At 35.1% G+C, this 15519-nt stretch overlaps 1 protein-coding gene across 1 annotated transcript in view; it reads right to left on the bottom strand.

The window, feature by feature from the left end:
• Positions 1-6777: 6777 nt before the first annotated feature.
• TRDN (triadin) overlaps positions 6778-15519 on the bottom strand; it is a 360457-nt gene continuing 351715 nt past the window's right edge. The window contains exons 39-41 of the mRNA XM_027601775.1: positions 12743-12784; positions 10732-10770; positions 6778-7810 (exon numbers count right to left, since the gene is read on the bottom strand). Of these exons, the coding sequence (XP_027457576.1) occupies positions 7671-7810; positions 10732-10770; positions 12743-12784 (221 nt within the window). The 3' untranslated portion in view covers positions 6778-7670. The remainder of the gene's footprint in view (positions 7811-10731; positions 10771-12742; positions 12785-15519) is intronic.

The following is a 15519-nucleotide window of genomic DNA, read 5'->3' as shown; positions in this document are numbered from 1 at the left end:
GTCATTCTGTCTTTTCATTTTGAACAGCTTTAAGCATGGCTAAGAAGTCTGGTTAAGTCATTTTAGACATGCATATGATAAGTTTCCTTCTTACTAGACAGGGATTATAAACCCTAACAGAACTGAATAAAGTAGAATGTAAATGGGATTTACCATATATTTCAGGCAGAGTCTTTTGAACTAAGAACTAAAGACTATTTCACATCAAAGGTACAATTGTAAAGCTGAGGGTGTTAACAATGTGAATTGTGATCTTTTGATTTTTTAAAAATATTTTTCATATAACTGATAATGAGATTAAAAGTTGGCTTTATTTCTAGATATCTGAAGTGCAGGCATCAGATTTTTGTTACTTAAAATGACCAATTAGAAAATCTTTGCCTAATATTATCACATTTCTGTAAGTAGCAGTTACAAATGAAAATTTCTTCCCCATTGCTCAAAAAAGTATGGTTAGCTTCCTAATCCACATTGAAACTTTATTTGAAAAGAAACAAATGGCTATTATTCTAAAATCTGTGTATTTCAGTCGTCCAAAACCTTACCAGTAGACTGATAATTAGCAAAGGAGTGCTGCCATTTAGAACTTTCAATTTAATTCAATTTATTTTCTAGTTTTAAAAATATTTAATTTTTGGGGGGGAAATGAATGCTATTCTGGTTCTAAGAGAAATATGGCATCCAATTTTTCTATTTCCTGGAAGTTACGTAAGACAACAAAGAACCAAACAAATGAACAAATAAAAAAATCCAAAATCATGTATCTTCAGTAAAACTTGGAAACAAACAAACAAAAAAAACATGAAAACTCAAAACTATATTTAAGTGCAACCAAAATAAGTGAGATCAACAAAACCTATATGGGCAATTGCAAACAGTGCTCAGAATCAGACTGTGGAAGAGCCTCACATTGACAGAACTCAAAATCTAGCAGTGAATATTCATCTCCATAAAGAGATAGCCTCATCCTAAATGTTAACCACTATGAGCAACTCTGAGCCCTCAGAAGTAGCAACAAACCAGGGACAAGGTTATCTGGAAAAAATTACTCCTTTTCAAAATTATAGATGCATAAATTTTTGAATTGGAAATCCCTCTTCAATGAATTTAGCCTTGTGTGTGTGTGTGTGCATATATATATATATAACAGTATGTGTCCAACATTATTCACTTCAACATTAATAATGGCAAAAAATTGGATATGATTTGTATCTCTATAATAGGGGACTATTCAATAAAGGATGGTATATCCACAGATTGAAATACTATACAATTATAAAGAAAATATGCGGGGAATTCACTTTTAACCATGTTATAGTAATTTTATCAAACTAATCCTCTTTCTGAGAACAACCATAAAGGCTAGTTGAAAAAACGAACTAAAGAAATCAAAAACCAAGTACAGCAGCTGGGTATCAAGAGGTCAAAATCCTAGAGAAAGGGAAATACAATGGGAACAGCTCCATATTCACTTCTACTTTGTACCTTATGGGGGATTTGACAAGTCACATCATGAGGAATAAGAATAATGATGTATGACTATATACCCACTAGAAGTTAAATGAATAAATCTGGCAATAGCAAATGTTAGGAAGAATTTGGGAATCCTGTACTGTTGTTGGAGTGCAAATTGTTACAAGCAGTTAGAAAATTGTTTAGATTATCCACTGAAGATGAATATTTGCATAATGTATAAGCCAATAATAATTCACCTCTGAGATATAAGATCTTTACTCTCCCATGCACACAGATATGCAGTATAAAAAATGAACAAGAATGTTTATAGTAGTGCTTTTTAAAGAAAAAAACTGGAGATAGTCCAAATATCTACCTCAAGAGAATATATAAATATTCACTACATACATTAACACTGTAAAACAATAAAAAAGAATAAACTTCTATATGCAACAAAATGAATATGTCTCACCTGTGTAGCCTTAATTATACAGAATAGATATTGGACACGAAAATATGTAATTTATTATTTCATTCATATGAAGGTCAAAGCAGTCAAAACAATTATTTGGTAATAGAAGTCAGAGTAGTGGTTACCCAAGAGATATTGACTGGGTAAGACATGAATGAGATTTCTGGAGTGCTGTTAATGTTCTATATCTTGACCTAGGTGATGGTTTCATAGATGCATCTAGCTCTCCACTTGAGGTGTGTCCATGAGATATATCTGTCTATCTATGTTTATTAATAGGGAAGCTGTGTATGTCCTTGAAGAAAGAAATAATCCAGGATACATTGTTAAGTGAAGAAAGGAAGGCACAAGATGATGTTTATGATAGGCTGTGTTTGTGTAGGAAAGTAACAAAACAAGAATATACATATTTGTTTTCATTTGAATTTGCATGGGATGGATACATAAGAATCTGTAAATGTGATTAGTTGTAGGAAGTAGAGAAGTGGATGGGGAACTGAGGCAACAAAGATGGGATGAGATGACACTTTCCATGTGTACCTTTAACACCATTTTGACTTTGAACAAGGTTAATATATTCCCAATTTAAAAAATATTTTTTCATACATACATGTTCAAAGATGGAAACAGTTGAATTATTTATTTGCTACATCTGTTCCTCAAAATTGCTCAAATTCAGAGTTGTCTTTTCTTTTATGTAAAATATTGCCTTCTTTGTAATGAATGCACCCTTCCATTCAGATCATCCCAACACTGTCCCTAATGGCATTAAATATATACAAATTTGTCATTGAGTTCTGAACATGAGAGAGAGAGATGCTTCTTCCCTAAGCAAAAACATACACTAAATGTTTTGAGATACAACACTTAGTATTTATTTTGACACTGCCTAACTGACATTGCTGAAACACCTTCATACCTTCTAATGAATGTTCAATTCCATGGCCACGTTTCCGGTGGGGTTCATGAGTCACTTAGAATTCCATCTCAGATTTCTGTTCAGAGTACCACTTTTCCATAGACATCTTACAAGCGCTCTGTGCTCTGATTCAGTCATTTGAAGGATATTTTGCTGTCATTGATTTATAGCAACTCCACAAAAATGATGCAAGGAAGTGGAATTTTTCTAAAACAAAATTATTTTTGCCAGTGGCAATGTTTCCATTTTTTGTGGTTGGTTCATGCGGGTCTTTGATTTGCGGCTTTGGCTTATGCCACTTAGCAACATTCAGTCTTCAGTTTCGGTTATGTCCATCTGAACCATTTAATAACAAAACTGGAAGGGAATTTGAAAGGTCTTAACAATACTATCCCTTTACATGGGGCTTCCTCATAACTTTCCTCACCAAAGATGAATGTCCTTGTGCCACATGGACTTTTATTTTTATTTAGAGATGAAGAATTGAGGAACAGAGAAGATAAATAACCAATTAGAATCTGACCTCAGGTTTGAGGGCCACTAGTCCACTGAACTCTGCCTCAGCACTTTTATTCTGAAAACACATCTGGCTGGCAACTCTGAAGTATACTCCTGTTGTATGAAGTATAGTATGAAGTATACTCCTATTAAGTGTTTTAAGGGCAATTTGGATGTGGTAGGGAAAAAAAGTAAAATAGCACTACTGACTTGATGCAAGCAGTTAGTTCTTGCTGAAAGTTTACCACAGAGCATGGACGTGGGAATTGATAATCTTGCAAGGTGCATGTGACCAGGAGCTGAACGTTACTGTGTAGGAAACCAAGAATTTTCTTCTTTGCTATTATTATTTGTTAACATGCACTTCTTACTAAAATTTGTATGGCTTAAATATTAATAAGCACTAATTCACTTCATTATTTATTCTGAGCTTCCCTTTAGAGTATAGATGTGTTTTGGAAAGCATATGTTTTTATTTTAACTCACATCTTTGAATGAGTCATGATATATTTAAAGAGAGTTGTTTTTTGTTTTCTTTTTATTTGGGGTAAATATTTGGGGTCTTAGAGTGACTTAAAACATTTTTGCAGTTAAATAATATGGGGAAATGAAGCTATTTATTTTTGTACACAAGAGAAAACATCTACAGGAATGTCTAAATATTTTATGGGCATACAGGATTAACAAGGGGAAAAGGGGGCACCTGGGTGGCTAAGTTGGTTAAGCGTCTGCCTTCGGCTCAGGTCATGATCCTGGAGTCCCGGGATGGAGTCCCACATCGTGCTCCCTGCTCAGCAGGGAGTCTGCTTCTCTCTCTGACCCTCTTCCCTCTCATGCTTTCTATCTCTCATTCTCTCTCTCTCAAATAAATAAATAAAACCTTTAAACTAAACAAAACAAAACAAACAAACAAACAAAAAACAAGGGGAAAAGGTACAGGGTAGAAGTAATATAAGCCTGAAAGGAGTGGAACAGTGCTGTCAGGAGGCCAGTTTCTGGAAAGCTATGCTGAGTTTCCATGCTTTAATGAATTTGCAAATTACAGAGGGAAGCTTATAATGGTGGAGACATCACCTGGCGTCATGCAGAGTAAAGAATATGCAGTGGATGAGAAAACAGAACCCTTGAGTTTGGGGTTTAGTTCTGCTACTACTAGCAGTGTGACTCTGGCATGTCACCTAACCTCTCTGAGATCCCTTTTCTGTATCTCTAAAGCAAGTGAATGTGAATCACTTTTACGGTCCTTTTCAGCTCTTATATAGGAAAAAGCAAGTTTTTCCATTTAGGGTTACATATCTGACACTGATTATAATCCAAAAACTGGATTTTGAGATCCTGGATAAACTAAGTTTTGTAACAACACACTGAAGATGTAGTTAAGGGCATTTAGGAGCTAGCAGACCAAGGTTCTAGACCAGGCTTTGAAGCAGTCAGTGACTTTGAGCAAATTTATGCATTTCTCTAGGGATTAGGTTTATTTTCTCCATGTGCCAGGTGAGCTAGATGGTCCCTGAGTTTTCTGTCAGCAATAACACTCATTATTCTCTTTGCTTTCTTCCAGTAAAATAACTCAAGGAAATAGTTTCAGTTTCCAAAAATTTCTATGAGGAGTTTTTACAGGGATTTACCAGAATGAATCAATATACAGGGGCTTTCCATGGAAATTATTCTGAAAAAGACCTGTCCCTTTTGAATGAAGATTTATCAGACTTTATGAAAACTGAACATAAATAAAAACCTTAGGTAGTTACTATTTTTCTATAGGCCGTCATCTATTAAGAGGAAGTGAAGTTTGAGGAAGAGCAGATGGTTGGGATGTGTAGCTCATACCAATTGGACAAAATGGAGGACTAAAACAATTTTTAAATGCTTACATATTTATGATCAATATGACATGAACTGTGAGTGCCCTATTAAAGACAAAAACTTTTAAACCAACCATTTATCTTTTCTCTTTAAAATGTAAAGCACAAACTTGCAAGGACTAGAAATACTTTGTTCGATGGAATCATTCAAACAGATGAGAGTTAATTCATGTTTTTCAAGTGCTATCACCATTGTAACTTTAAGCAGATAAACCTTAACAATCATTATTAATGTTGTTTACATCTTAATTGGTTTGTTTAAATTCGGTTACAATAAATTGTCATTTTTTACTTTTTATGAAGTAGTTTTTATAATGACAGTGAAGAAACAATGATATAATGTAGAAAAGCACTCAGAGGAAAAATTAGTGCCACATCCAAAAGTATTATTTCAGAAATTTATTTTGACATCATTTGTGTATTAAGATATATTGTCATTGTCCACAGTACATCTGTGAGGTATCAGGTTGTTTGTCTTGATCCCTATTTCACACATAGGGAAACAAGCGTAGTACATTTAGGAAGTTTTCTAAGGGCACACGTTGTGTCAGGACAGTACTCAGAATAGAATTTATTTCTGATATTTTTCTTACACAGTCCAATGTCTAACATGGTGCCCTAGAAAACGTAAGTACTCAATAAATATCCATTGAATGAAAGAATGGATAAACCATTCTATGAGATCTAAACAACTGTCGTATTTGCCCTTCTTCATTAAATTGGACAAGCTGTAGGAGCAGTTGAGCAATAAACTTTATCCACTGTCCTACCCACAAGTTTCCATTGCTACATGAAGGGGCTTTGCAAGATGATACCATCTGGTCAGTCCTGAAGTCAGATACTCCAGGTCCCCCAAAAGAGTGTCATTAATCTTGGTTCATTATAACGTTGGCTTTTGTAGTGTGAGTTAGCAGACACTAGCATGTGCCTGAGACTAACTCTTTTCACCAAGTCACTGAAAATCCATTATTGATACTGAATGTGTTCTTGATGCCCTAGCCTAATGATATTTTAGTAAAACAGTGTTCTAAATTGGACTTAAAGAATTTAGATAGTTGCAGTCCTTGAAAATAAATCACTTGGCTAGTATTGGCTCTGGTTACCCTACCAGAGGGTAATTAGAATTCCAGAAAAGATAACTTATTTCCTGAGTTAATTTGTCATAGGTTGAGTTGCAACTGTAAACATGATAAAGGTCACATTGGCATAACTTTTAACATTGATAGAAAAATGTGGTAAAGAACATAAGTGTTCATATCACCGGTAGACAAAAAGATGACAAAACCAAAATAGTCATTCCCAGTGATGCATCATCAAATAAGTTAAAGATTGTCATTCATTTCATTGGCACTGATAACCACTTACCTAAAAAACAAGTAAGACATCTCATGAAGCACTTATGGTTAAAATGCATTTCTTTAATTTTGATGACATTCATTTATATATATATATATATATATATATATATATATATTTGTTAAAATGTATTTCTTTAATTTTGAGGACATTCATTTATATATTTATTTATATATATATATGTATTTTTTTGAGAAAGAAAACCTATTTAACTGCACAGAAAGATCCTATTAAAGTGAAATTAGATACTTTTGCATCTGTCACCCAAATTTAGTGATTGATCTAAAATTTCACCCAGGTGACATTTTCATGAGGGCATAGTCTGGAGAAATCTGAAAATACTACATCTCATTTGCGTTTATTTTAAACAAATGATTCACCAGACCTGCCTAATTGGATGGTATATTTCCACTGGAGTGAATGTCCTAATTGTAATTCAATACAAATCTTAGAGATAAGATTTATCAGACATTTCTACTCCATCTTATCATGTCCAAAGTTCAGAGATATTTTGAATTCTATCTAAAAGAGCATCACAAGGAACTTACAGCACTCTTTGGTGCAACTATTACCCATTCTTAAATCATTACCACAACTGAAATAGAAAGATACATAAATAAAGTTAAACTATTAAACATCAACTTAGTGGGCAGATTGCGTTTAGAGATCTACACGATAAAGAGTAGCTTTTGTATAAGCTCCTTACTCTTTAAACTGAAAGCATAGTCTGTGTTGTCATTTAGAAATATACCTAACTGAAATCGGAATTCCATTTTATAATTGTGTCAATTATGTTTAAAAGACCATTATTAAGTAAACTAAATTAACCTGTGAGCAACCCTACAGTGAGTAGAAATAGAAAAATATAAGCATCCACGCCTAGCAACAAACACAAATAACAGATTCTTGAGTGCCAGATCTTTCAACATGTTTGCTTATCATTCAATCCCCTTGCTCACACTTTCTCTCTAGACCAGGCAGAAGAGTAAAACATCTTCAGAGAAATTCCCCAGATTCATGATTTCAATTGCCTATGCCACTGCAGACAAACAGAAGATTCTATTTTCAAAGTCTTAAAGCACTTGTAAGGACCCTGCGTGTGTGTCTATTGTCCTTGTTGCTTCTGTCCTGGAGAACTTGGCTGGTCAGTGCTCTCTCCAGGACGGTGTGCAGGAGTGACAGGAAACTGAAATCCATAGCCATTGTATCCATCCAAGTAGACGCACTGGAAGAAACTGATGGGGCCTATGGAATAGAGCATGAAAACTTGTTAAAACAAGCAGAACACAAGTAGGAAAAAGGTGAAACAGACAGATAGTACAATGTAGGTGGACAGTTACATAGCCTTGACAATAACAAGAAAGTCAATAAACCTCATTGTGTCTTGGATTCCTCGCGTGTAAAATCAAAACAATAGCAAAAGCTTCCTAGAAATGTTGTGGAAATTAAATCAGTAAATATATGTGAAGCACTTGAAATCTTTCCTGGCACATAATAAGCCCTTCATAAATGATAATAAAAATGATCTGGCATAGAAAGTCAAAGTACTTACATTATAGGAAGCTATTGATGTGCACTGCACTCAGAAAAACTGTTAGATAGTAACAGATTTTAAAGCATGAGCTTATCGATATGCAAAGTAACTGATTTTTTTTCTTTCAGTGTTTTAATAAAACCACAGAGAGTCTTGGGGTTCCTAGAGTCTTGAGGTTTTCCACTTGCCCTTACTCTGGAGGCAAGTGCTCTCCTGAGATGGCAGAGTTACATTCCGATTATGCTTCCAGGTAGCAGCTCTGCCCTCAGAGCAGCAACAACACAGAAAAGGTGTTAAAGACAAGCAAGGCAGTGTAGTGCAGTGGGTGTGAGCTTGAGCTGCCAACGTTCCCCGTCCTCCCAGGTAGCAGCTTTGTTAAGAGATGGTGACTTTAGCTTCTCCAAACAATCATGGGCACCTACTGACTCTTCAGTGTTTTCCATTTTATTTATTTGCTTCTGTTAACGAACCACTTTTTGCCTATGGCCAGGAAAGAGAATGACCGTTGAAGTGACTGCTACGTGGAATATGGTGAAGCTGGCCAAATTCATACGAGCCTAAAGGCTTATGAAGTGGAATAAAGTAAAGGTTGGGTTTCGAAAGCAGCTGAAGGAAGCAACAAGGGATTATTTTGGTTTCATCTCCTTGGGTGTCAGCTGACTTGAATCACTCGTTTTCAGTGATGAAAGTAGTTTGGAGAAATCTTGAATTTAGTTCTTTCCTCTCTACTTCATCTCATCCAGAATTTTTTTTTTCATTTTTTATTGTTATGTTAATCACCATACATTACATCATTAGTTTTTGATGTAGTGTTCCATGATTCATTGTTTGTGCATAAAACCCAGTGCTCCACGCAGAACGTGCCCTCTTTAATACCCATTACCAGGCTAGCCCATCCCCCCACCCCCCCAGAACCCTCAGTTTGTTTTTCAGAGTCCAACATCCAGAATTATTATTACTATTACTATTATTATTTAGTTCTAGCTTCAGAGAGAAGCAGTAACACAACCTGCCCCCACCCCCGAAGTTGACCGCTTGGGGATTTGATGGGCTACTGACAGAATGGCAACAAAGCTGGGCTGCATCAAGAGGAATGGTAGCACCAGTGCTAATAGCGGAAGAGTCCAGCAGAGAGAGGCTAACTTCTAGCTGAACCTAGCAGACATGGGCACAGTTCTGACACATCTACTTAATTGATGTTGATAGGCTGTTAAGGAAAATATCATTATAGTTGCAAATCTTAGAGCTTATATAAAAGACTCAGGAATATCAGACTATAGAACTACCTTATAGTAGGGTGAAAATAGGAAGTATTGTTTTTCTACAGTAACTCTCCCAATTGAACTTAAATATTTGGTAACTTTTTTACTAAAAATATTGAATTGATTTACTTATAGATTTTTCAATAATTTTGAAAAGTGTTGTTAAGACTGCTTATTTCCCCATATTTCTCACAAGATATTGGTATGAGGAGTTATAAATGACTATCTCTTGCCTGTTGCAATGACCCCAGCATTAAAGCAGACCTTGGAACATAGTAGGCACTTAATATTTGTTCAATGAATCAAGTATTAATGCAGAGTAGGAGGCATTTGCTATTGTAGTGGGCATTTTAGTAATTTCCTACAGAAATACATTAAAGAAACATTTAGAATCCAGAGAACATTATTGATGTCATTTCCTCAGATAAATGTCTATTCTTTACTTTAAAATCATTATGTGAGGGGTGCCTGGGTGGCTCAGTCGGGTGAGTGTCTGCCTTTGGCTCAGGTCACGATCTCAGGGTTCTGGGATCCAGCCCGTGTAGGACTCCCTGCTCAGCGGGGAGCCTGTTTCTCCCTCTCCCTCTGCCCTTACCCCCACCCCTCGTGTTCTCTCTTTTTCTCTCTCTCAAAAAAATAAATAAAATGTAAAAAATTAAAAAAAATAAAACAAAATCATTATGTGAAACAAACTTCTGTCATAACTATTTCAAACATTGCTTCCTTTAGTCTGTCCAGCAATGACGTTAATGCAAATGTGAATGCAAAATGTATTGCTTTACCATTTGAAGAAAAATGTATAATTTGGAAGTACCAGAATAATGAGAATCTTGGATATTGAATTTTGTAACTGCACATGAATGTTGATTGCATTCTAAAATCAACAATCCCAAAGATTGAATATTAAGAGCCTGCCATATATCTGGAAAAACCAAAAAGGACTTTCAATCTTAGAAGTGAGTTTCTACGCAATTGAATCGTTGAATCCTATTTCTACATTTTTTTTCTTTTTGGTATAAAAAAGTTTAGCATATCACTTCAGCTGTCTTATTACAAAGCAGACAGTAACATACATTTAAGCACAAGTTCAGTTAGAGTGCTCAGGATCACAGCTGTGTAAAATGTTTTGCAAAACTGCCACTTCAGTCCGTACTTTGTAATTCTTCCAAACATGTGCCTCTTGCATGACACAAAGAGGGATGAAATTCTTTTTGAAATATAAATGACCTACTTTAATGTTATTCTTCATGTCTGTGCTAAACATATTTTTTTTCTAATACTGGCCTTCTTAAGAGTCTTGAAGTGTCAATTTATAGCTACTACCTCTAATAGAGAATGATTCCATAGTTTTAATGTAATTATAAACTTACTTTTTTGCCTCTTTGTGGAAGACACATCTTCAGCTTCTTCTAGTGGATACAAAAATATGAAGGTAAATAATGTGTACATTCCCAGCTATCACACAAATACATAGGGACCTGAAAATGTCTAAACAGATCCACAATATGAAAGAAACAGGAGTTAATGCCCTCCTTATAATATACACTAGGTTCTTATTTAGATTCTGCTCAATCTCTCACTATAATGTTTTATAGGTAAGAACCAGGGGCAGAAGAGGAGACAGTGGAAGAAAAGAATGTGGTGTTTGACCGGCAATTGTTCAAATAGGAAAACGGGTCCTGATGTGTTGGATGTTAGTGGAGTAGAGCTAGTTGACACACATTTCTTTCTTAGAAAGGTCATTGATGTTCAGAGTTATAATATGGTAAGAGTGAGCTGGCTAAATGATGAATAGTTCAGTCAAAATCATTCTAAAGTTTTGAGGAACTTAACTTTTTAGTGATCACTCTGGCCAAGAAAGAACATCAATAGACGGGTGTCCTGTATCCTTCTTTTTCTCATCTGGCTCAAGGACTTCTCTGCTGCAGTGATATACACCATGTAGATATGCTGGATAAATTGAAGCTATCTATTTGGACCCCTTTCTCTAAGTTAGAAGTTCTTCACTGGTGTCCATATTTAGGCTTTGGGGGGTGGTTTTTTGTAAAACCCTGAAATGTTAGGAAGATGTGAGTGTGTGTGTTTCATTGAAAGTTAGGTTTTAGATTTCATCAAGTTCTAAACGTGTTCAAGGACCTTTCTTCTCAAACTGTGATCCACATACCAAGAGTTTCACTATTACTTGGAGGCTGATATAAAGGTAGTTCTTAGGCTCCAACCCAAATTTATTCCATTCTAAGAAGATTGTCAGAAGATTTATATATAATATAGTTTGAGAATCTCAGCAATGGTCTAGAAGTCGAAAACATATTAAGAGTTGTTGTTTTTAATAATTCAAGTTGAAAAAAAATCTGAAAATTCAGTATTCAAAAACATATGTTAGGACAAGTGTAAATCATTTAATAAAAGTCAGGTGTCCATTCCCTTATGTCTTTCCTCAAAGCACTATTTTCTACACTGTTAATTAATTCTGGGCACTGCTATACTACTTATATTTTCATGGCAAGAACAACTCTTAGGTGAACTCTATTATGTACAGGAAAGTAGAATAGAAAATATTTATTACATAACAAGCCAAACTAGAGGACCAGGAAACCCTTCAGGGAAAACACACACACACACACACACACACACACACACACACACACACACATCAAATTAGTTGAAACCTTTACAATACAGATAAAGAAATTTAATCCTGAAAAGACTTGCTCAAGATTATTCATCTGGTTGTGGTACATTTTTCTGAGGTTTGTCTTTGCTTCCTCTCTCCCTCCCTTCCTTCCTCTCTGTCATTACAGCTAGTATAGGCAAATAATTTCAAATTTTCTTAATAAAAATATGTTGCGTGCCTGGTTGGCTCCGTCAGTTAAGTGTCTACCTTTGGGTCAGGTCATGATCTCAGGGTCCTGGGATCCAGCCCCACATGGGAGGGGGTCTCTGCTCAGAGGGAAATCTGCTTCTCACCCCCACCCTGGTCATGCACGTGTGCACTCTCCCTCAATAAATAAAATCTTTAAAAAAATACGTCAACTTCATCTTTGAACACTTATGTGGTCTTCTTCCTGTCAAATAACATCCCCACAATTCTTGGTTAATTGATAATTTTGAAGTATTGTTCCTATAAGCAAATTGGACAAGAAATACATCTAATAATCACTTTCAGATAAACCAGTGTCCAACTATGTGCAGATATGCATATATATATATTTTTTTTCCAAATAATGTAAAAAAGCTATTTGTTTAAAAAATAAGGTTACCAACTAAACATTACTTAGGAAAAGCTGAGGACTAGATCAAGAATAGTTTAATAAAACAGACAAAACATTACAGGTAGCCTTAACAGAAAATTCATAAATATAGTGAAGATCATGAGCTCACCTTTAGCTTTCTTTGAAGCTGATACATCTTCCAAATCTTCTCCTAGAGAGTAAAGAAAGGACACATGAATCTATAGTCTATTTTCCAGATTTCCCAAAGAGGAAATTTTATATTTAAAGATTTTTGAGTCACAGGATATCTTACTCTATGAACTCAGCATCTAGTGTCACTATGAACAAAAACTTCAGGACAAACAAGGCAACATCTTTGACGGAGGAAGGTGGGGAGGAAATGGATACCATGGCAGGCTGTGGTCAGCAGGCTGGCAAAGGCTGACTATGGAAAGAAGGGCCAGCAATGACTCCCAAACGTGCCTCTCCTCCCTGATTCCTAAATCTCCTTCCCCAAACCACGAGTGCTTTTGGAATTTAGGAAATTTGAGGTAAATAGCTTCATATCCACAAGCTGGATCCTGAGAAAAATATCCACACACATATTTTATTAGTGGACTGATTAGATTTTAGTCTTTTGACAATTATATAGGCAATTAAAAGACATTAAAAGTTGAACCAAAGCTCAATACATAAACAATGACTCTTAAGGTACATTATGTGAATTACTTGGTGTTTTGTGTACAGGTACATATGGAATAATGTGGAAGAAATTTTAAGTTAAAGATAATTCTAACACAATACAACTAAATGATCTTTAAATATTCACATCAACCTTTTAGCATTCGTGATGATCTGAAAGAGGGTTGGTTTTCTATCATTTATCCAGATTTTGCATACCAGCTGCTCACTAATAAATAGAAAAGGGGTAAAATAGGTCAGTATGGAAATTTTCTCTAATAAGAAAGAAATGTGACCTTTATGAAGAGATGTTATTATGTAAAAGAACAAAATGGGAAAAAAATTATTAGCATTTTCTTGCAGTGAATATTTTTAAACTATTTATTTAAAATTTTATTTTTTTAATTAACAACCTTGGGGGAAAAGTCACATCAGGACTCAGAGGCAAAGACAGAAACCCCAAAATGGCTTTTTTTTGGTTTTGTTTTTCTTGTCAGGCTGGAGCAGAGTTTAAATGCAGGCAAGAGCCACTCCAGCTCTGGCCACGTCTTACTCTCTACATCAGGGTCTCAAGTATGTTGGTTGCAAACTGGCTTCACTTCATTCAAGGACTTAGCTCAGGGCATTCATGACTTCCCCAGTCTGAGCATCCTTTGCTCCTGCCCTTGGCAGTGTCACTTAACTGTGGACTAGAGGATCCACTTGGTCCACAGCAGTGAATTATTAAAATTTCAACCCGATTGGTTTAGAAATATTTCAATATAAGCTTAACTCAATTAAATATTGGATTAAATAACCGTGGTCTTAAACTTCTCAGTTAGCAGCTATGAATAAGAAAAGGTATAAATGGGTACATGATATTTTGAAATACCCCCAACGATATTTTTAAAATGATGCCAGAGTTTTTAGAAGAGTCAAATAATAGTTATATTTTCATTGTGTAGCAAGAATCTGCTAGTTTCTATGGGCGATGTTTATAAAAATAAAATAATGCCAGGTTCTTACACACAAGAAATATAGATTTTATTTTTGTAGGTTATAGCACACTTAAGACTAAGTTACTTATTCTTTGGATCCATTTGTTATCCCTGGAGAAATGAATATGGGTAGAATAAAAACCTTAGCTTCTTCTCTTTTCCAAATTCTGTATTCTCACCCAGCATAAACCAGCTACAAGTGATAAAAGCTGGTAAGAAGTGAGTCACATGTCAATTGCTCAGGCTAACAGGGAAAACCGAGACACAAGAAGGCAAACTGCAAGCCCAGGGCAGTTGCTATAGAGATGCAGTCTCTTTGTACGCAACTTAACAGCAACAGAAATTTACTGAACTAGGAATAATGAATGTACTGAGATTGTCACTGTTCAGAATACAAAAAAGAAACAGCATACTTACAGTTCATTTACTTTTATAACTTGTGCATTGATTAGATGAGTGTGGTTTGGATAAAACACGTATTTGACTCTAAAAAGGTATAGTCATTTCCATAAAAGAAGTATCAACACGTGCGAATGGAATTTTAAGGTGTGACTTGCTTTTTTGGGAGGGATAGTCAGGAAAATATTTTATGAAGGAAGTCTAATTTATTTTTTATTTTTATTATTTTCCCTTGGACGGTTTACCTGAGGAAGTATACTTAAGATGAGATGTGGAAAAAGTCAAGAAATATCAATATATAACAGCCGCATCCAATTTTGGAGTTGAATAGGAGAGATGTTTTGATTTTTTGTTAAATTTGCACAAGAATAAGGAACGTGATGTTTTACTTTTGTAAGTTTTTAGGGTCAGATCAGTGCAGACACCCCACTTGAGTCTGAAAAATAAACAATTCAAGCTGCTAAAAGTGAATAATTTGATATTTGTTGCCTTAAAAGTCTCTGAGCTGGACAGTGCAGCCTTTAAGCCAAACAGGGATGACAAAGGTTCTTAAGTCTAAGGACAATGACTGGGAAGCAGAATCAGATAATGAGTTAGAGGCCTTGGGGTTCTGTGATAAGCTGAGTGTACCTGCATCATTTGAGAAAGAGAGGGGAAGGAAGAATTACCCATATCTTATCATTGAAACATCACAGCTATTACAATATTGATTTTTAGAAAATGATTTGTATACCTTGTACAATTTTAGAGCACAATGAATTTTATTTTCTGCACATATCCCTTAATAAATGGTATCTTTTCATTTAAAAAGTGTTCAAGAAGGGAATCATATTTTAATGTATTTTGTAAAAATAACCAGACTAGAATATGAGAAAATGGATTCAGAGAA

The sequence above is a fragment of the Zalophus californianus genome, chromosome 7, assembly GCF_009762305.2.
Source record: "Zalophus californianus isolate mZalCal1 chromosome 7, mZalCal1.pri.v2, whole genome shotgun sequence".
NCBI lineage: Eukaryota > Metazoa > Chordata > Mammalia > Carnivora > Otariidae > Zalophus > Zalophus californianus.
The sequence above is the reverse complement of the archived record's forward strand: the minus strand, read 5'-3'. Positions and strand labels throughout refer to the sequence as shown.